Below are 27,088 nucleotides of genomic sequence, written 5' to 3'. Positions count from 1 at the left end.
CTCTATTGTGCAACCAGTTCATGTTTGGGGGTCTTACACCTCCCTGGACTTTGCCAGGAGCAGATGTGTCCCATGGAACTCTCTGGGGTGATGAAAATTCTCTGTGTCTACACTGTCCAATACAGTAGCCATTAGCCACATGTGACTATTAGGTACTGGAAATATAGCTAATTTGACTGGGCACTGAATTTTTACCTTTATGTCATTTTAATTAATTTAAATTTCCATTGCCTTGTTGCAGAAGACTAAAGAGAAACAAGCAACGCTTTAAAAGAAAAGAAGGGACACTGTTTAATATGCCAGCGGACTCAGGGAATAACTTTCCAAAAATCTGAGTGAAGTAACATGCAGGGGGCTTCTCTTTATATCTCCCTGTGGTCTTTATCACGCAAATATAGATTATGCTTTTGGTCCTTTTCGCGGGCCTTGCAAGAAGGGCCCCCAGGTGTTGGGGGTCTCCAGGCCACATCTGATCGTCTGGCCTGGCGCCAGCATTAATAACCCTCCCTCCGGGCAGTGCACTATTCACAGTTTTATGGCCTCTGTAACAGGTTCTGTGAGACCAGTATCTGGGAAGGAGGTAGTGACTTAATTATAGGTTATCAAGAATGTACACTGAGCTTGCTGGCATGGATTCCAATTGCTAGCCCCCAAATATCAGGGTTGCATTCGAATTAGCCCTTTTTAGCCTTCTCAGCCTCAGGTGGCTTGTGGCTACTCTATTGGAAAGCACAGATCTAAGGTGTCTACATTTATCTGTAAGACTTACCAACAAGCTTCTTAAAACAACAATAATAAATGTTAGGGCTAGAATTGACACTAGAATCAATTTTTGGTAAAGGAATTTCCCATCATATTTTGGGGAATGGAAGCGAAATCTAGAGAAGGTAAGTGAAAAACCCAGGGTCCCTTGGCTACATTTCTAGGAGTGGCAGAATCAAGACAGGAACTTGCAAAACACAGAGTTCTTTTGTGTTTTGCAATCAGATTTAAGCACATGAAAGAATTCACTTCAATTCTTTTTTTAAATGTTTTTTTTTTTTTTATTGACTTTAGAAAGAGAGGAAGAGAGAGGGGTAGAGAGATAGAAACATCAATAAGAGAAGAACATCATCAATTGGCTGCCTCCTGCTTGTCCCCTACTGGGCATCAAGCCCACAACCTGGGCATGTGCACTGACTGGGAATCAAACCCTGACCTCTAGGTTCCTGGATTGATGCTCAACCACTGAGCAACATTGGCTGGGCACCCCCCAGTTCTTTGTAACCCATGCTTTGCCTTCAGAAATAGTTTTACTGATTACTAATAGGTGAAAATAACTCCTACCTCATTGGATTCTTAAGTGAATTCAATTTAAAAATGCCCACAGAGCACTTAGTCCAGTGCCTCACAGAAAGGGAGCATTCAGAGTGGTGATTGTTGGAGTTGGTGAATATCCTTTTTATTAAGGTGACTAAACTCTTGAATGAATATTTCATTTAAGATATATTGTCCAACTTCACATATTTATAATAAGGCATGGCTTTTATGAAAGCATTTGAAAATTGTTACCTTTGAATTTCACTCTAAAAATACATCCAATGTTCTTTTTGTTGGAATAGCTATACTACAAAAGCTTATAGGGTTTTTAATTTTTATATGATTTTTTTCTAAACATGAGCTCTAAAGATTGTTATTCTTTATCAAACAATTATAATTATAGGCAATGTTACCCAAAGTTGAAGTGTCAGCCATCTAAAATTTTGAATTTCAGATAAAACTTCGTCAGCAATAAAATTACAAGTGATTTTTGCAACAAAACAAAAAAAAAAAAGAAAGAAAGAAAATTTTAAAGATTAAGGCAAGAAAAGTCTTTGTTCAAATTTTTGTGTTTTGTCTTAGGAGGATATTGAAAGTTATTGGAGTGTAGGAATTCCAAGAACTGAGTTTAAGTATGAAATAAAAAGAAGAGAGAAAATAAGAAGGAAGGAACAGGAACAAGAAGCAATAGAGTTCCTTGATCGAAATCTCTGGGGAACTTACACACTACCTAAACTATTGAAGTTATGAAACACATTTCCCAATCTTGCTCAAGCCTCTCAAACTATGTCTATCTTATTTTACTTTTACATTTTAATCCAATTTTAGGACAACTTGTAGAAAAGAAGAATAAATGCTTAACTTTTCATTGTAACGTTATTTCATCCGTCTTGTTTGCTTTCCTTTCCTTTTCTTTCTTTTTTTTTTTTCTTTTTCCTTTCAAGAATGTGAAATTGACACCAGCTCCTCCATGTGGGTTTATGTTTTCCTGGGGAACCTTCTTCGTGGGATTGGAGAAACTCCTATTCAGCCCCTCGGCATCACCTACCTGGATGATTTTGCCAGTGAAGACAATGTGGCTTTCTATATTGGTAATGCCCACCTCATTTATCTTCTCCCAAAGCAGGGTGCCTGGCTTTCTCAACTCCATTCTAAACTAAACTGGGTATGGAAGACTTTTCACTTCATACCCAAATCCTTTATTCAGTTCACACATTTCTTAAGTCCACGGTCAGGATTTGAATAGTAAAGAATCTTTCAATAGAGGACTCTATTGCATTAGGGAAAGAACATCAAGTTAAAGGGAAATAACTGAGCTCCAAGGCAATGATATATGTATGACCTTGTGTAAGTATCTTCACAGACTTCATGAATGGCAGAAGCATGTAGGTGACATATTTATACATCAGAGAGTCAGTCCTTGTGTTATTTTCTTACTAAGAGGTAATTAATGGCTTAAAAGTGTTCATTCTTCTTCCGAAGCTAAGAACTTATTTCCTAATTCAATGAGGTTGAAAAATTGACAAATTGAGTACACTTAAATAAAGAGTTGATGAAATATTTTCAGTTACTAACCAGATCTCATTCCACATGTCTTGTTTACAAATTTATTAATTTACAAAAGCAAAGAAATGGTATCTTATTACTTAAGTTTTTAATTTTTATTTATTTTTATTTTTTTGGTGCAGGGTGTGTGCAGACGGTGGCAATTATAGGGCCAATCTTTGGCTTCCTGTTAGGCTCATTATGTGCCAAACTGTATGTTGACATTGGCTTTGTAAACCTAGGTAAGGGAATGAATGTATTGTTATTTGTTCACTTGTTATACTGCAATTTTATAATGGATAGGGTAGAAAATAACAATTTGACTTTTTATAAAATGAGAGGATAGTAATCTTTCATAAAGTAAAAATAGGCCATGAAAAAATTTATTGTTTATAGAATTATTATGCACATTAATAAATGGAATATGAAAATAGGTGGTAATTAGAACTAGATGGCCCCTGGTGTATGCTTTTTCACTTTGGCTAGCCAGTTCAAATGCTCTCCATCATTGCTATGACTACACATGGTGGCTACTTTTTGGCTCTTGTTGGATTCAGGTGTATCAACATTTATTATAGTCACATCAATTGATAATGTGTTTATTGACTCGCCAGAAAAACCAAGGATTGAAAGTCTCTGGCAACCAAAATTCCCTTTTTTACTGTACAACTCTTTCTTAGGCAGAGGCGTATGTCATGAGACTAGCTTTCCTTCTGTGGGAGTGCCTGTGTAGGAAATAAATGTGGCCCTCATCTTTCCATAGCTATTACTTTATTTCTTTCCTTGTGAGGTGGACCCCTAGAAACATAGAGTATTTTCTGTGTTTTGTTTTTAAAAAGAATTTCAAGGAAGCACTAAGAAAAAGTATAACTATTTTTTTAAAAATTCTGGCATTACACTTTGAAATTATTGTGTTAAAATAGAATGCAAACCTCTTGTATTAGTTGTTCTTCTTTAATCAAATAAAATGCAGGCATATTCCAAAATTTTTATCTATTTATTCATTTGTTAATTTATTAACCTCCAAATTTTACTTTACATCTACTTTATCTCAGATATGATTTTTTCACAGTGAACAAAATAGCTGAGTTTATTGACTCCTTGAATTTTACAGTCCAGTCACAGAGACTGATATAGACAAGGGATGATAAGTTGATAAGCAGTACAGAGGAAAATGGTTAAGGGGAAGCAATGAAGACGTAGCGATAAACTTCTAGGTACATTTTACCGAGTAGAATGTAGTGGCTATTGAGCCTAGTTGTCAAAAGACATGTGTTTTTGTTGTTGTTGCTCTCATAGAGGGTGGTGCGGGTAGAGTATAGTAATATGTCTTACAGGTTCTTATATTTAAGGAAAATAACTGGTTAAAAACTGTACCAATTCCCACCTTTTAGTCCAATAAGAAGTGGTGTCAAACATAAAGTTTCTATGAGATGATATTGTTTTATTTACATATGCAAATCTTGCTTCAGGGATATAATAGCTCTAAGTATTATGAAACGCCATTTAGTAAATAGCATTTATAGTGATTTAGACTAGATTTGGGCCACAGGATGCAGGATATAACTTTTTCTTTGAGCAAAATCTTAGACCTTCCATTTGTAAATCAAGAAATGTGCTGATGTGGCATAGCTGGGGGAAGGTTTTAGACCCTCCTAACTCTCCCTCACAGGTCACTTTCCCCCTGCCACAGGCCCAGGGGTCCCTCTGCAGAACCCCAGAGCAGAGTTTAGAAGCCCCTGGGTCCCATCCAGCATTTAGACTCTATATTTATAATCTCGGGAACAACAAAATAAATCATCATGCCCCACCCTCTTTCCTTCAAAAAGCCTGATAATAATGTTCAGGTTAGAAAAAGTAATGCATGAATGATTAGGTATTTTGGTAATGTGATTGAGCTGATGCTAGGATTTTATTTTTAAAAAGAGGCTTATTTCAACATATTAGCTTTGCTCTATATGCCACTCAGCCAAAAATCCTGTCTCTTTCTCAGATCACGTCACCATTACCCCAACGGATCCCCAGTGGGTAGGTGCCTGGTGGCTTGGTTACCTAGTCGCAGGAGTCATCAGTCTTCTTGCAGCTGTGCCTTTCTGGTGTTTGCCAAAGAGTCTCCTGAGACCCCAAAGTAAAGAGGATTCCAGTTCCTCCTCTGAGAAATCCACGTTTATTATGGGGGATCACACAGAGTGCCAAACACCCCATCGAGAAAAAGCAAAAATGATGGAAATGGCAAGAGGTGAGCCAGATTCTCTTTGATTTTTAAACATTTTCAGTGTTTTCCTGTTCGGACTTTATAGGGGTTGTATAAGTCATATCCCCTCTCCCCTTCATGTGTTCATAAAAATAAATAAATAAATAAATAAATAAATAAATAAATAAATAGGAAAAGAGAGAGAGAGAGAGAGAGAGAGAGAGAGAGAGAGAGAGAGAAACTATGTAGGAATCAGAAATGAAGATTTAAAAGTCAGCACTATTACTAGAAAACAATTGAAGAACATGACCCAAAGTCTTGGTAACCTTCCTTGTTGACATAACCATCCTTACTCCTCCTCAGTGGAGACCTTGCAACTGCCACAATAGGATTGCTGTTTCATACCAGTCTGGGTGGGCATAAAAGAAAAAAAAAGAGTGAATCTTCAGGGCTGCGGCCTTTAGAACAGATGCCATCCACCCATTTGAGAAATGTGTATCAGTGTATGTCTCCTACCAGTGATGAAAGGAGCAAGTGTGGTGTGTGGCAAAACCACACATGTTCTAGTGAATTCCCCACACGTGGTAATGGGTATCCATGAGCAAGAGTAGTTTCCTTCAATGGGCCTGGAAGGGTCCCAGTGAGCAATATTTGCACTTCTAGAAAGTCTTCACCTTTCTCACTGTTTGGCTACATAATAGGAAGCAGGGAGCATGCCAAAGTTCGTTTCTTAAACTAAAGTCCATACATTAGACGGAGACAACGTTCATATGCCTTTTCCTGTGACCATGACCCAAATTTGGAGAATAGACAAGAAAACTGAAATTCTTGATGTTCTGCCCATGACTCCCTGCTCTGAGTGAGGGAGTCGTTAAATCTCGCCCTTTACCTGCTCAGAGGAGTTTGTTTTTGTCTGACTTATACCTCTCAATATGATATAGATTTTTTTGCCCGTAAAAGCATGCTTTATACCTAGCTCTGAACTGGCCAGCTCTCATCCTTGACTCGTGCCAATGACTTGCTATGTACAGTGTGAATGTCTACCACACTGTAACTGCAGCTGATAATATGACAATGCGGCTCAGCCACCTTAGCCCTGCTGCCATGGCTCTATCTTCTGCCAAGTGTGACTGTCTTTGATCACTCCATGTTGTTTTTGTCTTACAGATTTTCTTCCATCGCTGAAGAATCTTTTAGGAAATCCAGTGTACTTCCTATATTTGTGTGCAAGCACCGTTCAATTCAATTCTTTATTTGGCATGGTGACATATAAACCAAAGTACATTGAGCAACAGTATGGGCAGTCATCTTCCAAGGCCAACTTTGTTATCGGTATGCTCATCTTCCTTCATGCTTTCCAATAGGTGCTACCAGCTGCAACCTGTTAACTCTTAGTCCCTTTAGAAAAAAATGTTCCAATATTTAAACTAAATGTAATTTATGGTATTTTAGATAGGAAGTTTAAAAAAAAAAGTGAGTAATCCCTGACCAATTTGGCTCAGTAGATAGAGCGTTGGCCTGCGGACTCAAGGATCCCAGCTTTGATTCCAGTCAAGGGCATGTATCTTGGTTGTGGGCACATCCCCAGTAGGGAGTGTGTAGGAGGCAGCTGATCAATGTTTCTCTCTCATCTATGTTTCTAACTCTCTATCCCTCTCCCTTCTCCCTGTAAAAAATCAATTATATATATATATATATATATATATATATATATATATATATATATATATATATATATTTTTTTTTTTTTTAAGTGAGACAAAATAATCTAGCAGGATAAAATGTTTAGATAGTCTGTGGTACAACTTTCTAGCAAAAAAAAAATGTTCACAACTATGAAAATATCACATAGATCACATGCATTTTATTTAGATTCTTAATAATGGATAGATGTCTTTCAAGTGCACCCAAAATCTCATAACAGTGGACATTTTACCTGAACACTCTCTACAGTTGTAAAAAGGGGACATTTATATAGTTAAAGGTAAGCATTACAAAACAAAGTTGTATTCACTCAGTCTAAAGACTTCTGGTTCCTGGCACTTGAGTTATTTAAAGGGGCCATGTGTCTAACATGGCAGTACAGTCAAATAATAAGATAATCAAGGGCAAAGAAAAGAATGAAGAACCAGAATCTACAAATACATAAATACCACCCTGTAAGTAACTGGATACTTTGAAAACCTGAATTAGTTACTTTAGTTTTAATTTAATGGTACTGTTTCAAGGCATAATGTATATTCTATTTTTTGAACATACCCCTTATGATAGGAGTCTCCAATAGTTTAAAATAACTGACTCTTTTTAAAATATTTAAAGAATTGCTCTATGTATCTGTCTCTGAAAGAAAACTTGGGGGGGGGGAGGAGTGGTTGGGGGCATCTTGAGCTTATTTTAGGAGATATAATTTATATGTAACAATCTGGAATAATGGACACTTAGCAGATGCTAATCTAATAAACTCTGTTTAGACTGTTCTTCCTCTACAATGTAAGTATTCAAGCTATATCACAGAACTTTTACTTTCAACATTAATCAGTTCAAATTAATTTAATTTTATTATTCAACATCCCTAACTTTTATTTTGTAATCTATAGAATGGTGAAAATAAATATATCATTTGGTTGAAATAAAGACTTAAAAATATAAAATACACCATAAATGTACATAGCTGTCATATAATATCTTTTCTCTTCTGACTTATTCCTCTCTCTTTTCTCCATTTTTTCCTTTGGGCTTTGGATAATGATCCTTTCTGTGATGAAATATGGGAGACAAGAAGAAAGCACATTTTTTCTCTACTCTCAGAGAAGGCATTTGACATGACACAGAGGAAAAAATAAACTGAAATTTCCCTATGTGTTCAAAGGCTAGCTGTTACAATGATAATTTATTTTTGTTCTACATATTTTTGTATGTTTGACATATTCTTTCTAAAGTTTAGAAATAGCATTTTTCATGTTAACTACTTTAATTTTGCAAGGAAAATAAACAACAAAAATGTTTCAAATCAAGGAGTAGAGAGTATGTCATAAAATTATTTTACTTTTTTTTAATTCTGTGGGTTTTAAAAATTTTCCATTGCAATTTTGGCTGAAAGAAATTTGAATAGACAGTTGGATTTTCCATTTAAGCCTCTCTATTACTATTAAGTTCCATCCATGCAAATGATTTTATCTTTTATTCTTCTTCTTAATACACAAATTTTTCTTAATTTCTTAGAAATTTTAAATTAAATAAGGCAATTTCCAGTAGACACATAGATAATCAATGGTAATGATAATCTTAGAGGCATCACACCGAAAAGGAAAAATTAATATAATTACTTGGAAAAAGGTGCTTACAATAGAAAACATTAATTTTTGGTGACTAAGCTAGCATAGCAAATTTAATAATTGTAGTAGGATGTGTTCCAGAATTAGGTAAAGATATATTAAAAATCTGTGAGGTGATGGAATATAATCTTAATTTGTGAGAAAAAATACCCAATAATGTTATTATGCTCAAGAATAATAGCTAGCTTTTATTTTACTTCTTTGCACTCAAATGGCTGTAAGAGTGTGAAAGGTCCCATAATTTTTTTCTTGCATTTTTCTCTCTGTAAAATTCGAATATTAATGTTTATGTATTCTAAAATTAGAGTAAGCATGTGAAGATCCATTATATAATAAGGAATTTTATTTCACTAGGAGGGAAGCTCTGAAAACATCCCAAAGTACTGTTGTTACAACTCATTCCTATTTCATCTTAATGGTTAAGGCCATCATAAATCTGTATGGGAATCAAAGTTTCCAGTTTATGTGTTAATTATATTGACCATCTCAAGACATTTAACATATCTCTCATAGCTCTTGTTTAGGCCAATAACAAAGAATAGGTATGTATTCTGAATGGGTGAGATGAAATAATAACAAATTAGCTGAAATTTCTTTTAGCTTTACCGATTGGGTAAATATATTGACACAAAAGGAAATACTTGAAATAAATTACAGATGTTAGTGTAATTGAAACTAGTATTTTCATTTAGAACATTTAGATAACTATTGATATTTTAAGGTTGTATGATGTAAGTGTAAAATGAAAAGTGAGTAATGATGAAATCAGAGTAAAAGTTCTATTTCATTAAATGACTTAAATACCAAAGATGAAAGAAAAGAAGCTTTGTGAGGCAAGAAGTACATCTTATCTGATATTCCGGATATTTGCCATTATCTTGGTCCAACATGGACAGCTTATTGATGCCTAGGGAATCTGAAAGGGCGCATCAAGCAGATAGTCTATTTGGAAATGTCCTACTTACCTTTTTTGGAATGTGTTATAATTTAATCATCTTGAAATATGAGAGTTAACCTATCCAGAGAAATGTGATAAATGGATAAACTTAGGTTACTCAACTAAGTTTATTTATGTAGTACTTTATTTTGTGGGAAACTGTGTGGGTAAGGAACACAGGATCCTATGATGAGCACAGTTCTTGCCTTGAAGGTTAGATGGGAGGGTGAGAAGTGTGAACCAGACAAGCTAACAGATCATTGGATTAGTACCAAGGCTGCTGTCCACAGGACCCTGCCAAGGGCCTCAGGCTAAGGGGAAAATAGTTTTTTGATGGCTATCTTGTGCACCCTGATTCCAGATGAGTCTCCTGGGGGCACCACAGGGCTGGTGGGGGCAGTTTTAAATACTCTAATTAGGCGAAGCCCAGAGTCCTCCTGAGAAAGACCCTGATCTTGGAATCAGAAAAATATCTCTTGGAGAGGGTCTTGATACTACTAGGGTAAGCCAAGAGCAAAAGTATACAAAGGTATTAAAAGTTGAAATTATGAGAAGGGTGAGGTTTTGGAAGGACATTGTATCCAACAAAATACGTATTTTGTGCAGAATGTCTTAGAGGCAAGAGAACACATGGAACTTCCTGGCCCTTTAAAAGGTCAGTTAAGAGATGAAAGGCCTGACTTTTAACAATCCACATTGAGAGAGCAATGCCCTGAGAATAACCCCATTTCAATTTTCGGACTCTTCTAGGCCAGATAGGGAATGGAAAGGTCAATGGAATCCAGCACCATCATGGAGCTACAAAACAATGGGTATTCTTAATGCTATGACACCTTATAGCAGTGTGAGCTTTACTTTGCAAAATAAAACAAAATCCTAAGCACATTCTTGGAATATTTTTGTTCAGAGCCTGGTTTTCAGGAGGTGTTTTTTTGTTTGTTTGTTTTGTTTTGTTTTGTTGTTGTCTGTTTTGTTCTGTTTATTTTTTCAGAAACCTCCTTCAGGGAATAGAATTGAGAGAACAAAAATATACCTCTTTTTGTGTCAATCTTGGACCTGTGAGAAATGATGCAGAACCAAGTCCTATGTATATGTAAAAATAGGGACTTAAATAATACACAGCAAATATATGACAGCACTTATTTCTTGGGAAGGAAAAGATAACCTGAAACAGAATCAGCTTTATGTATTTGCTGTTTAAACAGTCAGAAAAATTGGGAGAAAATATTAGCATTTACTAACATGGGTCATGAGTAACCAGGTTTAGTGTATTATTTTCTATTATCTGCTCTCTTAAAAAAATAATAATCAGGTTCCTCTTAGCTCATGTTTGGCTGTTAAGGGGCCCATATGCTCCTCTCAGCCTCTTGCCAAACTCACAAACCTCTGTTCAGCTGGGGAAGCAAAAATTAACATTTTCTCTTTTTGCAGTTATGCCCCTTCAAGGTGGGTTGATTTCTAATGTGATAATTTTAATGTTAACTTAATGTACAATCAAAGCAAAAGAGATGAAATAAAATGCCCTTATTATCTATTAGTATTTGATGAAAAGATTTTTAAAAACAAAGTCATATAATACGTAGCCAAAGATTGTTATGTATTTGATATTTTTTTTTAAAGAAAATTATTTAGGAGACTGGATATATAAATCTAAAAAGAAAGATAGGAGGAAAGGCAAGTTAGTTTGCTTCTCATTGTAATTTAATTTAATGATGTCTCATTGGGTTATGAGTCAGAGGCAGGAGACTGGTCATCATTGTTCACCACAGCAGCTGCTGTGCTCAAACCTCCTTTGTTGTCGGGGATTTCTACAAGCTTCTGCCCTTCTCATAAAAACTCAAGGTAATGTGGACATCAGTGATTGGTGTCTACACAATATAAAAATTTTTTAAATAGCAGAGAAATGGTTGATCATTGAGTGCCAGATTTCTGTTCTCTAGCATTATTTCCCAATTTTTTTATTAATAAACCTTTATTGTTCATATTATTACAAAAGTTCCTCATTTTTCCCCCCTCCACCAGGTTCCTACCCCACCCTCTGCCCTTTCCCCTCCCCCCATTGTCCTCATCCATAGGTGCACAGTTTATGGGGGGTGGGAAGAGACTGAACTTATTTCCCAATTTAAATCCAACCAACACAGCACCTTTTTCTCTCTTTCCTGATGTAGAGGTGTTCCGCTTACCCCATCACAGTATTTTATCTTTGTGAATATGATAGACTGGAATACAAAGGACTTAATGGAATAATATTTTGTGTCAGATACTGTGCTACAAGCATTCCTGTCATTCAACCACTATTACTAGCTCCATACTGTCGGTGAGCAGACAGGTTTAGAGTAGTTCGGAGAATCACCTGTAGCTACACAGCCATTGGGCTGTACAACTGAAGTTTAAACCCAGGCAGTTAGGTGTCCAGAGTCCAAGCTTTCAACCACTTTGTTAGACCTCTTCCTCAGGTAGTTTTTCAGCCACGTTTGTTTGATTACTAAAGAGGTTGTACGTCTGTTGATCAAGAAAACTCTCTCCTAAACCCCTTGAAGGAGAGACGGTATAACGTAGTGATTGAAAGCATAGAACTTGACATCAGACACCCTGTATTCCAGCCTGTTGTCACCACGACCACAAACCGATTGCTCTCTGAAGTGGAAATGATAATATCCCTACCTCCTAAGGTTATGGTGAAGAGTAAATATGCTCGATAAAATATTGAATGCTTAACTGAGTGCCTGGTACATCATAAGCAAATCACAAATATAAAAGTAATCAAACATACATTGTTTTCTTAGGAAGGCTACCAAATTAAGAGGCTAATTCAAATTCACAAAATGATAGATACATTTTTTTTATTCTCAATGAAAACAAATTTTAGGGGAGCCAGAAAATAGAACAAAAGACAAAAAACAAACAACAACAAAAAACACCTCTCTGCATTCCCTGTGCCTATTATTTTTTTATGCACAACCTTAAAGAACATTAATAGTCACCTAGTTTCTACTTGATTGTACCTGTTAGACCTAAGATTAGGCCAGAAACACATTGATGCACTCAGTATTAATTGATTTCACACCCTATGCTAGACACTGTGTAGTCAGAATTCTGAGACTGTGCTATCATGAAACTATAATCTGGACAGTCATCAAAATCTCTTGATATGTGCCAGCAGATGATAATAAATCAATATTTCTGTAACGTAAAATGACAAAGTCACCTGATAGTATGTCATGAACTATTGCACAGTTTTGTATAATCCCTTAGAAAGTTTGTGTGGGTGTACTCAGATTTCTTTCAGAGATTCACAAAATGATAGATTTTTTTTTCTTATTCCTCAGGGCTCATCAACATACCTGCAGTAGCCCTTGGAATATTTTCTGGAGGGATAGTAATGAAAAAATTCAGAATCGGTGTATATGGAGCTGCAAAAATATACCTGGGATCATCAGTCCTTGGGTACCTCCTATTCCTTTCCCTGTTTGCGCTGGGCTGTGAAAACTCTGATGTGGCAGGATTAACTGTCTCCTACCACGGGTATGTTCACTCATGAAATGATCTGAAGAGATTGGCTTGTTTAATCAAATTAACTTTTTATCGGGTTTCATAATAAGATAATTTGGTTTTTAACCATCATCACCATGGAAAAGGAATAATTGTTCTATTGTTCCATAACTGCTTATATTTATGACAATGAAAGTTATAATTGCCACCAAAATCTGTCATTACTTTTGAAATTGAATGTCTTAAAGAAATATAAAAAATGATAAGCCTATATCTTACTATAGGGCAGCAACTTGATAGTGAACAATTCAAGGCTTGAATCCTGCTTCTTCCCATTCTTAGTGAAAGTCATTGTATGGGTTATTTAATAGAATCCAGCTTCAATTTTCCTATTTAAAAATAAAAGTAATTACTGTCTTTTAAGGTTTTATAAGACTTAAGCAAGATAGCATATGTGAAAGTGGTCAATATTGCCTGGCACAAAATATATATGTCATTCATGGAAACAATTGTTGTTTTTTCTTTGACAATAACAGAATATCTCCATGCCACCCTTTGGGGTCTCTGTTGTACTCAAACCAGGCAAAGTTTCAGGAGACAATTCTGTTCCTCAACCCAGGGACCCACATGGCAGCTCCCTTTAGTTCTTTGCAATTGGTCAAGAGAACTTATTGATACTCTTAGACCTATGCCATCCCTATGGGTGGGGGATTAAGTTTCTTGGCTTCCAGAGTCTATCACTCTTTTTTTTTTTTAATTAAAAGTATAGTAGACATATAATAGTATATGTTTTCAGGTGTACAACATAGTGATTCAACATTTATATACCTTATAATTATGATCACCTTGGTAAAGCATCTGTCACCCTATAAAGTCATCTATATAGCTAATAGAGGAATATGCAAATTAGCTAGCACACCATAACACCATGACCGAACAACAGGGACCTGAGGCTGCAAGGCGCCTGGCCAGGGCGAGGGACCACAGGCCATGGCCTCCACCCAGCAGGGCTTGACGGGGGACCTCAGGCTGTGAGCCCTCCCAACAGGCATGGCTTTACAGGGGATCTGAGGCCATGGCCCCAACCTGGTAGGGCTTGATGGGGGGCCTCAGGCCATGCCCCCACATCCTGGTGCCGGGCTGGGAGACCTTATGCAGCACCCCACACCCCAGTGCTGGGCTGGGGATGTCAGGCCACACCCCCCATCCAGCAGGGTTCAACAGGGGACCTGAGGCTGCACCACCTGCCTGGAGGGGATTGATGGGGGTGGGACTGGCCAGGTCTAGGTCTCACCCAGTAGGGGCGGGGCCAGCTGGGTCTGGGTCTCCTGTATTTTCAAAGCGTGTGCAAGTGGTGGGCAGGGACTTGACTCTAGGTCCCACAGCACACCCCAGACTCTAACAGAAGGAAGATTTTCATATACATTTTACTAAATTTTTTTTAATCTCTGACTTCTATTATAGAGAAAGGGCTAATAGCAATATTAAAATGTTTTCTCTAATTAATTCCCTTTTAATGTGCATGAATTCTGTGCACTGGGCCACTAGTACTATATAATAAAGAGGTAATATGCAAATTGACCATCAGTGATGGGTGACCAGGATGGCAGGGGGGCAGTTGGCAGCAACCAGGCCAGCGGGGGGGGAGGGGAGAGGGAGGAGTGAGGGGTGACAGGCCAGCAGAGAGGGGGCAGTTGGGCAACCAGGCTGGCAGAGGGGGCCATTAGAGGCAACCAGGCTGGCAAGTGGGGCAGTTGGGAGCAACGAGGTTGGCAGAGGGGGGGCAGTGATGAGTGACTAGGCTGGCAGAGGGGGGCAATGAGGAGCAACCAGGCCAGTGGGGAGGAGGGGCAATTAAGGATGACTAAGCTAGCAGTGGGGGCAGTTGGAGGCAACCAGGCCAACAGGAAGGGGGTGCGTTGAGGGGCAACCAGGTTGGCAGATGGGGGCAATGAGGGGTGACCAGGCCAGCAGAGGAGGCAGTTAGGGGCAATCAAGTCAGCAGGCAAAGGTAGTTAGGGGTGATCAGGCTGGCAAGGGGAGCAGTTAGGAGCCAGCGGATCATAAGAGGGATCCTGGATTAGAGAGGTGCAGGCTGGGCTGATGGGACCTCCCCCCACCCCCTGTACACAAATTTTGTGCATGGGGCCACTAGTATAAAATAATTAGCTTAATAAAATACAACCTTCTCCCCAGGGATCACCCTGAGTCACTGTGATTCAACAGGAACATTGTCAAGAACCTTTAGATGAGGTAGTGGAAGGAAGAAAGCTACTTTTTCAATAATGAGAATAAATCTATTGTGAGACAAGAATTTAGAATCCAGAGACTTGTAAGGGTTATAATTTGTCACTAATAAACCTTGGGATTTGAAAATTATCTGCCCACTGTGGACCTGACTTTCTGTTCTGCCAAATGTGAAATTGTCCTAGATCTCAACCAGAATCCTTTCAGCTCCATCCTTCTGTGATCTCTGGATTGATAGTCCCTGATTCTGGGCTTTCAAAGGCACATATTTACACTTTCAGATACTACCAAATAGTCTCAAAGTGATGCCTATGGAAGGGAATAGAATGAAATATTACTGTATGACTTGTCAGAAGATCTAGTTAAAAACTCTTTCATTTTGTTTAAAGACATCTCAGAGGTCTTTCTTTTTACATTTGAAGTGACCAAATCCATTGCAGTCCTACTAGATAGAATATTACATCCATTGAGAAATTATGATTACAATTATTAGAGGAAATAGCTTTCAGAGGGAAGGGTCAAGATGATTGATTCTTTCTCCAAAATAGACTACCATTTTTTAATTGTCTGACTTACCAAAATCTTGTTTCGTAGCCTACTATGTACCAGGAATTGTTTTTGGTGTTAGTGACATAGAAGTGAATAAAACAAATAGTTATCAATGAGTGTACATGACACCTTACGTGTGTGTGTTTAAGTTAATCATCTTTTTTTTGTAAAACAAAAAATGGGGGAAGAGAATAAGCAAATAAATAAATTCAAAATGGGAGAGGAAAAAATAAATTATGAAGGGCAATGGATGCTAATTAAGGAACAGATAGAAGAGACATATGTTGTATAAGTATACCCATAGAAGAATAAAGAGATATGAATAGGGTAAGGAGAATAAGTATAGAAAGATTCAGTAATTCAGGTGAGAAGAAATAGAAGGGAGGTAGAAGGACTTCTGGAAGAGATTAAGAGGGAAATACAATGAATGAGAGGGAAAAAAAGAGGGAGAAAAATAAGAGATGACAATCAAGATTAGGTCATGTTAACTGTTTTTAAAAAGCCAGCTTTTTGAGACAGATATTGTCTCATTCATATTTTTAGTCATCTTCTCCCAAAGCAAGTGCTTGAAAGGCTTCCAATAAATTTTTTTATGAATAAATGGATAAGTCATTTAAAAAAAAAAAAACATGTGAAATAAAGTCAAAAGATTTGGAAGATCTCCAAACAGTGGGAGGATATGTGGGAGAAAGAAAAGTCAGAGGAATTGGCAATGCATTTATTAGTCAGATATTCACTAATAAGATATGCAGCTCCTACAGATGTCAAAAGTCTATTGAAATGTTAACTGCCTGACTCTTGTTTTCTTCACCATACAGTTAGCAATGCCAATTCTACTGATGTTTAAACAACTCTGAAGGAAATTTACATATATTCCATTTACAATGCATTTAAATACTATCATAAATTGCTCTAAAGTTTACTTTTCTTGTAGCCATTTTCACACATCTTTGCATAGAAATATATGAGAAGATTCTAAAGGCAATAAACATTAATAAAAAACCATATTATGTAGAGTTAAAAATCTCTATAGAACTTTCAAAAGAATGCTATTCATAGTAGCTGGGTTCACATTTAACGATGAGAAGCTAATATTTTTAATGAGAATTACATTTCCAAAAGGGAAACGTTGTTGGCAGTGCCATTTGTATCACTCCAAAACATGGATTTTTTTAAAAAATATTAGGGTACTGTCTGCTAAGAGGTAATATTTTATACTGTTACATTTCTTTTCAGGACCAAACCTGTCTCATATCATGAACGAGCTCTCTTTTCAGATTGCAACTCAAGATGCAAATGTTCAGAGACCAAGTGGGAACCCATGTGTGGTGAAAATGGAATCACATATGCATCAGCTTGTCTTGCTGGCTGTCAAACCTCCACCAGGACTGGCAAAACTATTGTAAGAAATCTTCTCTAAACTGTGTACCCATGAGCCTGAAACAATGCATAATTATACGAGTCTATGGGGGTAGGGCTCAGGGGCCAACCCAGAATGAGACCACACTGGTAGGAACCCTGGCTCTTCTTCTGTCCTTATTTTTACTTATTCATTTTGTTTTTTATTGTTGACAGTATTACAGATGACCTTCATTTTTCCCCCTTTTGCCCTCACCCCGCCTCCTCCCCCACACTATTGTCTGTCCATGGGTTATCAGTATATGTTCTTTGGTTAATCTCTTTCAGTCCCCCCCACCCACTGAGATCTGTTATTCTGCGCCCTTGTTTTCTTGTGTGGAAATAGGAAATATCATCATCATAAAGAAACTAGAGTTGTTGAAAGAATTAGGCTAAGAATTAAAATCATGGAATGGGCTGAATTAGCTTAGGAGGCCCAGGCCAGCCAAGCCATCACACCCCACACCTGTCACCTGCAGAGGGAGGCCACTGGTGGCAGGGTAGTGGGGGGCAGCACTGCACAATGGCAAGCAGTGACAATAGCAGGGGTGGGGCCAGCTGCCGATAGGTGGAGGAAGGAAAGCCCTGATACGCCCTGATCTCAGGCCAGGCCTAGGGACCCTACCTGAGGGGATTGTGAGAGAATGCAGGCTGGGCTGAGGGATTCCCCTGAGTGCATGAATTTCCTGTACCAGGCCTCTAGTAGGATAATAAGAAGCCATTGGAAGACAAAGAACAATGATGCAATCTGACTGCCTTTTTTTAAAAGCTAGTTTCGGTTAATGTGTGGAAAACACAATAGTTGGATAAGAGTGGACATAAGTTGAGCGTAAAGAGACCATTGAGATAATCAAGGCAAGAAATAGTGATGGTTTAGACTTGGAAGTGGCAGAGAAGGAGATAAGGTACAATTGGATTTAGTAGGATTTGCTGGGAGATAATTCTGTAGGATCAGTAGTTTGTAGACCAACGATCAGCTGTCTGGATAATGAAATGTTATCTCTGTAAATTTTGCTTTGTTTGATATATTCTAACACAGATAAATAGAAGAATTTTTGCCTATTGTTTACATAATATCTGTATACTATACTGAAAAGACTTTTTAAATAAGTATTTATTTCAGTAATTGGACTTTTCCTGTCTTGTTACAGATATTTCATAACTGCACCTGTGTGGGAATTGAAGCCTCTATATCAGGAAACTCCTCAGGCATGGTGGGCAGATGCCAAAAAGAAAATGAATGTCCCAAAATGTTTCTGTATTTCCTTGTAATATCAGTCATCACGTCCTATACTTTATCTCTAGGTGGCATACCTGGATATATCTTGCTTCTGAGGTGAACATTGACTCTCCTTCCTCAATTTTAATATAAGACATGCTGTAGTCATCTAGAACAGTGGAAACATCATGATTTTATATAGCTTTCCCAAGAAACACCCTACATCCTCCTTCCTCTTTCACATTTCCCCACATTAGGTTCTTATACAAAAATGTGGTTGAATAGAAGTTTTCTGAGTGAGAAATGTTTGCAAACTACTGGTCTAGAAAGAAATGTTAGTAACCACTAAATCAATACAGTCTGCTATTTCTAATGCTGTTGATGTTAATCAGCATAGACTAAATGTGTTTTAGATTAAACGTGGTTTTTCTGAATTATGAATGGTAGTGTTTGTATGACTCTTTAAAGGCTCATCTAATACCACAATGTTTTATATTTATTACTTTGATATGTAGGTTATTTTTCTATATATTATTACTGTAACTAGCATATCTCTGTGTGTGTTTGTGTGTGTGTTTTGATCAATTGAGGATTCTAATCCACATATTGGTGCTAATGACTCCAAACGTTTTTGCTTTTAAAACCCTGAAATAATTTTTAATACTGTGCAACGCTTTGCAAATTTTAAGTGGGCATCTAAAAATCCTATATAATAAAAGCCTACTAGGCTAAGTCTCTGGTCATCTGGTCGTCCCTTCAACCAATCAAAGCATAATATACTAATGATATGCTAGGGTCACACAACCACTTGCTATGATGTGCATTGACCACCAGGAGGTAGACGCTCTGACCAGTAGGTTAGCCTACTGCTGGGGTCTAGCCAATTGGGACTGAGTGAGATGGGCCAGACACACCCTGGAGCCCTCCCGCAGTTCCTCCTTGACTGGCCAACCTCCTACGTCCCTCCACAGCCCTGATCGTGCACCAGTGGGGTCCCTCGGCCAGGCCTGCACCCTCTTGCAATCTGTGACCTCTTGGGGGATGTTAGAGAGCCAGTTTCAGATCAATCCCACTCAATGCAGGAGCTTTCCTTGGTGGTCAGTGCACACCCACAGGGGGAGTACCACTCAGCTAGAAGCCAGGCTCATAGCTGGCAAGCACAGCAGCAGTGGCAGGAGCCTCTCCCACCTCGGTGGCAGTCAGACATCCCCCATGGGCTCCCAGACAGTGAGAGGGTGCAGGCCAGGTTAAGGGACCCCCTCCTGAGTGCACGAATTTCATGCACCAGGCCTCTAGCTTATTATCATAAGTTCAAATAGTAACTAAGCATTGATTTCCAGTATATTGTAAATAATTCATTTAAAAATATAATAATTTTAAATGTAGGTCACTCTGTTAAATATAACCAATGAGATCTAAAGAACATGGATTAGATAACCAATATCACTAATTTAAATTCATATGAAAATCTTTAATAGTCAAAATGTTGCATATTTTTTCCTAATTTAATTAGCCTCACAAATATTACTAGTATACAATTAATCAAACTAACCTAAAAATATTACAAATTTTATATAATTATTAAACAAAAAAAATCAAAATTTTGATTAAAATCAAATTTTATTAGAAACAATTCTTTAATTATATAGATTAGATGATTTTAGATTTTACATTGATTAATATATAGGAGAATGAACATTTAGTTTTTATAAAATGAAACTAATTAAAAGGATTGTATACATCTTTATTTTCCTGCAGGTTATATTATAGAAATTAATTTAAAAAGATAAATAGAAAATAGGACCTAATACCTACCAATATTTTTTTGGAAAAGAGTTTAAAGACAACATGAGATATTTTCATTTTAAAATGGGAGCATGGGTTCAAAATGATGGGAAACCATTGAGCCAGAGTTCTCAGGCCAGGATTTTTCTTCATGGCTGGCTAGTTCTTCAACATCTTACACTGTGCCAAGTAGTTAATGGGCTAAATGAATAATCAGGCTACTAGAGGAAGAGTTTTCCTTACTGCCAGTTTCTCAAATGAGCCACTCAGCATTTTGACGTAAGGAGATGGGGAAAAAAAAAAAAAAAGGAGATGGATGTCCTTGGATTGAAGGAGAAAAGTTGTGGGTTTTGCCTCTTTTAAAGAAGAGACTAAATGAAATTATACATCTAAAGAACTTAGTACCATGGTTAACACTCAATAGTTATTATGAAATTTTTATTATTATTAAAAGCCACATACCAATCAGCTAAAGCTATTCTGTCATATTAGGATACTCTTGTTACTTTAGATTTTCTTGAACTTGGCTGAAAATTTCAGGTGTCCACTATGGAGCACAAGTACATGCCACACTGATCGTGATTGTATCAACCCAGATCAATATGATCCTTTGCTTTTAGATCAAAACCACAAAAACTAATTATAGCTTATTAAGTCCTTATTGTTACCTCAAATTCTTGCACTATCTTAGAAGTTTGTGGAAGTTTTTTGTGTCTTTATTATTTTTCTGATTAAACATGATTTTACTTTACCCAACACCATTTGAATATGTCATGTGGCGCTGGTTTACCTCCTAGGAATGTTAACTATTAATATAAACTTTTTGATGCATTGCCTTTAATTTTGCCTAATTTGCCTTCCCTATGCTAGGACACTAGTGGGATCTCCATAAATGCTACTTGAATTCTAGTATCACTTTACATGTGCTAAGTAGATTGTCACTAATACTATTATTTGCTTTAATGGAATACACATATATATTTGTAACAGTGCTTTTCTTGCTTTTAGGTGCATTAAGCCACAACTTAAATCTTTTGCCTTGGGTATCTACACCTTAGCAGTAAGAGTTCTTGGTAAGTATAATCTATGTTTTAAATATGGTGGCCATCACAAGTGTATTTGGAATATTTTTCTAAATATTTTTACAGAATTATCATACATAACTGAATGATATAGGTGGTTAGGTCCCTATTCTTTTTACTTTCTTCCTTTTTTCCTCTTTCCCTCCTTTCTTTCTTTGACTTCTCTCTCCCTTTGTTTCAGAAATATCTATGGAGAGGCAGTGCTTGGGCCCATGTTATGATAAAATGAATCTGTGAAAATAATGCCATTTTTTTGTGTAGTGATCTTGTCTCTTCCAGCATTGATCTATTGTAAACAAAACAAAACAAACAAATAAACAAAACACTGCTGTTATAGGAAGATCCCACTGAGAGGAAAGCCAAAATGTGAATCAATAAGAAAAGCTAAAGCCTAAACGTAATTTTATCAGTTATTAAAATGGAAAGAATTATTTTGGGCTGCTCTCAATGCTAGGATATATCATTTTGGTAGAAAGATCAGACCATTCAATCAAAGCAGTTTTTTAAATGTACTTGGAACTCTTTTTCTGACTACTAGATTTTTCAATATACATTAATTAAAACCCATAGGAAATAATGTGAATGAGTCAGATAAGTTTTCTGTTCTTAGTAAGAAGTAAAAACAATCCTAAATGATTCTCTGTAATTTAACAGAAAAAGAATTACCAGGGAGAAAAACCAAATTCAGAACTTTAAAAAAAAATCTGGTTTTTGGTTTATATAAATCTTGACATAAAGTGGGTATAGTATATGAAGATACAATATAATCCTGATAAAATTGGGAAAACCACCCCCTCCCCCATCTTTGCCTGTGATAACCACAAGTCTGATCTCTTTTTCTATGAGTTTGGGGATTTTGTTGTTGTTGTCTTTACAGTATTTGTTTTTCTCTGTCTAATCTGACTTAGTATCTCTTATCATGAATATGAATCTCTGATAAGATTAAAGAGTTATTGTAAAAGGGTATGATTAAAAATGTCATCAGTTAAGGGTACATACTGAAAGACATAAAAGGGAACTGAGGTGATGTCTGAGACTTCTCTTAAAATATTTACAAAAACATTTTGGGAGGTTAGGGGAGATGTGGGTCTGGAAGTAAACTACACAATAATGATAAAATATTAAGCTTTGTTGAAGTTATTGATATCACATGAGGGTTTATTATATCATCCTTTCTAATTTTGTGAATGTTTGAAAATTTGCTATTATGAACATTTTAAAACATATACAGAGGTTTGGCAGCATTTGGATTTTTTATTTATTTTTATTTTTTTTGGCCTTTCTTCACATTATTAAGAGCAATTGAAGTTAGGTATCACCTAAGTATTTTTAAGTAGTAAATAACCTATTAATTTGAACAATACATATAAAGAGTGAAATTTTATTTAAGACACCAACTAATACAAATTGGCTGTTAGCTATATTTAACGAATTGCTCTTCACATTTATGGGATTTTATGCATAATAGAATCACTAGATTCTTTCTTGAATCTAGAGTCCTTCCTTATCTTCTTAGGAAGAGAGACATCCTTATAAATGTAAATTTCCCTTTAAAAAGGAAAAAAGAAACTTATGTTCTGTTCAGAGCTTCTCCTGTGTTTCTGTGTCTCAAAATAACCAGCTCAAAATCATCTTTATACCAGAGGCCGATTGGGGGTGGCATGTTCTGATTGCCTACGGATGCCCTGGTATCTCCAAAGCAGTAATTTTTGGACTGAAAGGAAGTGGTTCCAGATAGTCATTCATTTTTTTAGGGTAATCAAAAAGATGTGCATTTATTTTTAGCAGCAATTGTTTATTTTCCTCACAGCAGGCATCCCAGCTCCCGTATATTTTGGAGTTTTGATTGACACTTCGTGCCTCAAATGGGGATTTAAAAGATGCGGAAGTAGAGGATCCTGCAGATTATATGATTCACATGCATTTAGGTACCGTATCAAACTCATTCCCCCATCTCAATGCTGTCACCTCCCAGGTCAGCACTAACGTCCTCATGTTATTTCACGGCTTGTAAGAAAAAGGATAGTCTAATCAAGGAGCGTGTTTTACAGAATAATTCCATTGCCATTTAATTATTTGGCTATACTTTTAATTTTCCACATTCCTAAGCTTAACTTGCATTTTCAATGAGTAAACACTAAAAAAATATATATATATATATGACATAAGCTTCCAGAATAGAGTAGAATTCTGAAAGTTTATGCACACAAATGAGTAATTCCCTGAAACTCAGAGGCATTTAAATTTAGGTCATATTTTGGGTTTATTTCCATTCTTTTTCACACGGAGCCAAACTGTCCCATCTACGTCAGCTATCATCCCCCTGGGCCAAAGTTGGACTTGGCTCTAAATCTAGCCGGCTTTTATTGCCAAACGGATGTTCAATTATTCCAGAACTTGAAATGCATAAAAGTAAAAGGTTTCCTCTGTGAGTGTGGGTGTGTATGGGGCTGGGGGGCATGGCTCTTTCACTATGGCGTCATTCAGTCCAATTCATCAAACAGTTAGTCCCCTTATTGCTTAAAGCAATGCTTCAATGGCTTAGAAGCAAGAGGGTTGTTGTTTTTTGTTTTTTTTGTTTGTTTGTGTGTGTGTGTGTGTGTGTGTGTGTGTGTGTTGTTAGTTTGTTTTTGTTTTTTGTTTTTTTAAGATTTAAAGTCTGAGCATTTTCTAGAGAAAGAAACCTGGTGCTGCGCCATGGAAGTTGGAAGTTGGATGTGTGAGCCAATCCTCTTAAATAAGTTTGTTTGATTTAACAGGCTTTGATGTCATGTGAGAATGTACTTTGGTCTTTGAAAGGGACCTGATCTGCAAGTAGAGTTCAGCTTCACCCGCATTTGCTAAGGCTGCATTCATGTCAATGTAAGGATAGGGTGATTCAGTCAGAGACTGTGAGTGTCTGTACAAGGGGCTTTCGAATAGATCATTTAGCCTGTCCTTCCTCACCCTCACGTCTTATGACAGAATGTAGAACTCCAGGCTTCTCACGGAAGAAGCCCATTTAAACACCTGGTTTATTCTTACGCCATTATTTTTCTACTGAGAGTTCTGATTTCCCCTTCTTGCAATTTTTCTGTAGAAGTGAATTTTGGGCAAGGCTCATGGATAACCACGTGATTTATTATTCCAACCCAGACACTTTTGAGAGTGAAAGGGCACTATTAAAAACTGCCCTGGGACAACGCTGCAATAAACTGGCACCGATTTGGCAAATAGGGATATGGTCTAAGGAACTAATTTACAGAGAGGATATAAACGATTAGGAAATTAGTAGTAGTAACTGAAAGTGACAATACTACTAAAAAGTTACTTGATGCAAGCATACTGCCTTCAATAGTCTCATATGTTCAAAGAAAGACCTTTTATAGCAACTGAATATGCATTCTTAAGGAAACCAGCCTCGTGGTATTTTTGTTGACATTGATGGATGTCATTGGTATTACTATTTATTAAATGCTATTATGACCTTTCTTTCACGATGTATTTAAAGTTGGATAGTTACAATAATTAAGACTGAGATTCTGTCTTCTTCTAGACACATATATCTGGGACTAACTATGCTGCTGGGAATCATGTCCATTTTCTTAAGTACTGCAGTACTGTTCACTTTGAAGAAAAACTATGTTTCAAAACACAGAATCTTCAGAACCACAAGAGAAAGAACCATGGTGTCTACAAGAATCAGCAAGGAAAACTGTACTACAAGTGATCATTTACTGCAGCCCACCTGCTGGGTAGGCAAGGAAACACAGCTTTAGAAAAGCGATGCCTTGAGCCACCTCTTCTATTTTCTGAAAATTCGGCAAGCAAAGTTTAATCAATGTGAACATTCTTTATCCTTTCTAAAAATGTCTACTTTGTTTTTTTACCCTAGGTTTTAGATAATACATCTGGAAATGAATATCATTAATCATATTATAGAAAATATAGGTGATGAAGTGAAACTTTTTCATGTATATACAAATCGCTTATATTCATTAGTCATTCTGCTTAATTTTACCATATACTCATTGACATATTAGCTATATTCCTAGCAGAACAATTATCTCCATAGAGTGATAGCTATGTGCAAAGTAATTTTAAATGGAGATACTTGTCTAGGATAAGAGAATACTGTTAAAATTTGAACCATATCTTGGCATCCTCCATGTTGAATGGAGTCAAAACATGTAAAAGAAAATTTCATTTTAAGCTTCTCCTTTCAATTGGAATGCAATAATTGATATAGGAATGTATAGAGGTGCCCTAGATGGTTGTATAGTGCATCAGCCTATGGACTGAATGATCCCGGGTTGGATTCCAGTCAAGGGCACACGCCTGGGTTGTGTGCTCAATGCCCAGTAGGGGACGTGCAAGAGGCAGCCGATCAACGATTCTCTCATCAATGATGTTTCTCTCTCTCTGTGAAGTCAATAAAAAAATATATATTTTTAAAATGTATAGAGGCAAATGATCTTGGGGGATTTAAATTTTGGATTATTAGCTCTTCTACCATTCATTATCTGTGTGTTATGTGCAACATTTCAAGTGACCGTGGTTGTAAAGTAGTCAAATTAAAATTCATATGCTTGGTTGTTCTTCTATGAATTCAATGAATTAAAAAATAATGTTAACCGAAACCGGTTTGGCTCAGTGGATAGAGCGTCGGCCTGCGGACTGAAGGGTACCAGGTTCGATTCCGGCCAAGGGCATGTACATTGGTTGCGGGCACATCCCCAGTAGGGGGTGTGCAGGAGGCAGCTGGTAGATGTTTCTCTCTCGTCGATGTTTCTAGCTCTCTATCCCTCTCCCTTTCTCTTTGTAAAAAAACAATAAAATGTATTTTAAAAAAATAATACTAATGTTAAATACAATCCTATTCATATCTTAATGTATGTAAGCAGCTCCAGACTTACACACATGATGTCATCTTAGCACATATTTGCAAGTTGAATTTCTGAAAGTGTACAGCAAATGTGGGTGTTATAACAGAGATCAGAGAGGTGGGTTGATTGCTGTGGTTCTTTGTGGTGCTTTCCCTGGCACCTACCACAGGGCCTGAGGGCCTCTGGGCAGAGGGCTGCTGCCCGCACTGCCTGCAAGAGAGCTCTCTGTTTCTCTGCAAATGAAGTCCAGCCAGGCATTTCCTCCTTGCAGGCTTCCTGGTGCTTCTCTGACGAGATAGAGTCGGTAGGACAGTCCACCATCTTTAAGCCTGAGCTCAATTCTGGGCTGTGTTTTTCTCTCTCCATCACGACTGCACAGGAGGGCCTGGCCCTCCCAAGAAAAGCAGACCTTCACGTGGAGTCCACCCGAGTGGAGTCTTGAAATTGTACAAGTCTCAGCAGCCTTTAGAACAAACAGCACAATAAACAAGGAGCCTTTTTGAGGCGTGTCAGGGAGCCTAAACCCAACAAAAAAAGGTCCAGCTCAAAAACACAGTAGCCTCACTCACACACTGGGAGAATTAAATGCACACGAAGCAGTTTGCGGTTTTTTAATTTTTCTTTTATGTACCGGCACTGTGACTATGAACGGAAAAAGCTGGAGATGGAAAGTTTGGGGATGAAGAGCAGAAAAAAATGTCCTTTAAATATTTATTAAGTTTGTCATTTTATTTTAATTGGTGATGCAAGGGGTTTTTTTCTTCATATTTTTTTTTACTATTTTTGAGATGAAAATAGACTTATGTTTCATTTCTAGCCGGCCTACCTCACACCGGCTGCTGCCCTAATAACTTGCAAGCAGGAATCCTTTTTGTCATCTGAATATCAATCTTACCCATAGCAAATATTTACTGAATGGGTGAGTGAGTACACTTGTCAAGAGTTTGCTTTGTAGAGGTGCAATTAAAATTCAGGTTCCTCATCCTGTCTCCCACATCCTCTTTATTTTTCAAAGCTTTTTGTAGCAATATCCTGCAAAATAACTACTTTGCAAGTAAATTTCTAAACAGGATCCTATCCAATTTACTCCTGAGTAAGTTAAAAAAATAAAAATTGGCATAAAGGATGATCAAATGATTTT

At 37.1% G+C, this 27,088-nt stretch overlaps 1 protein-coding gene across 1 annotated transcript in view; it reads left to right on the top strand.

The window, feature by feature from the left end:
- Positions 1–25,787, top strand: part of SLCO1C1 (solute carrier organic anion transporter family member 1C1) — a 48,270-nt gene extending 22,483 nt beyond the window's left edge. The window contains exons 7-16 of the mRNA XM_084877232.1: positions 2,244–2,390; positions 2,988–3,086; positions 4,838–5,083; positions 6,206–6,370; positions 12,640–12,835; positions 16,835–17,000; positions 18,148–18,332; positions 21,009–21,073; positions 22,893–23,010; positions 24,618–25,787. Coding sequence (XP_084733358.1) covers positions 2,244–2,390; positions 2,988–3,086; positions 4,838–5,083; positions 6,206–6,370; positions 12,640–12,835; positions 16,835–17,000; positions 18,148–18,332; positions 21,009–21,073; positions 22,893–23,010; positions 24,618–24,840 — 1,610 coding nt within the window. The 3' untranslated portion in view covers positions 24,841–25,787. The remainder of the gene's footprint in view (positions 1–2,243; positions 2,391–2,987; positions 3,087–4,837; positions 5,084–6,205; positions 6,371–12,639; positions 12,836–16,834; positions 17,001–18,147; positions 18,333–21,008; positions 21,074–22,892; positions 23,011–24,617) is intronic.
- Positions 25,788–27,088: the final 1,301 nt, after the last annotated feature.

Source organism: Pipistrellus hanaki (genome assembly GCF_964339955.1).
Source record: "Pipistrellus hanaki genome assembly, chromosome: 3".
Lineage (NCBI taxonomy): Eukaryota > Metazoa > Chordata > Mammalia > Chiroptera > Vespertilionidae > Pipistrellus > Pipistrellus hanaki.
The sequence above is the reverse complement of the archived record's forward strand: the minus strand, read 5'-3'. Positions and strand labels throughout refer to the sequence as shown.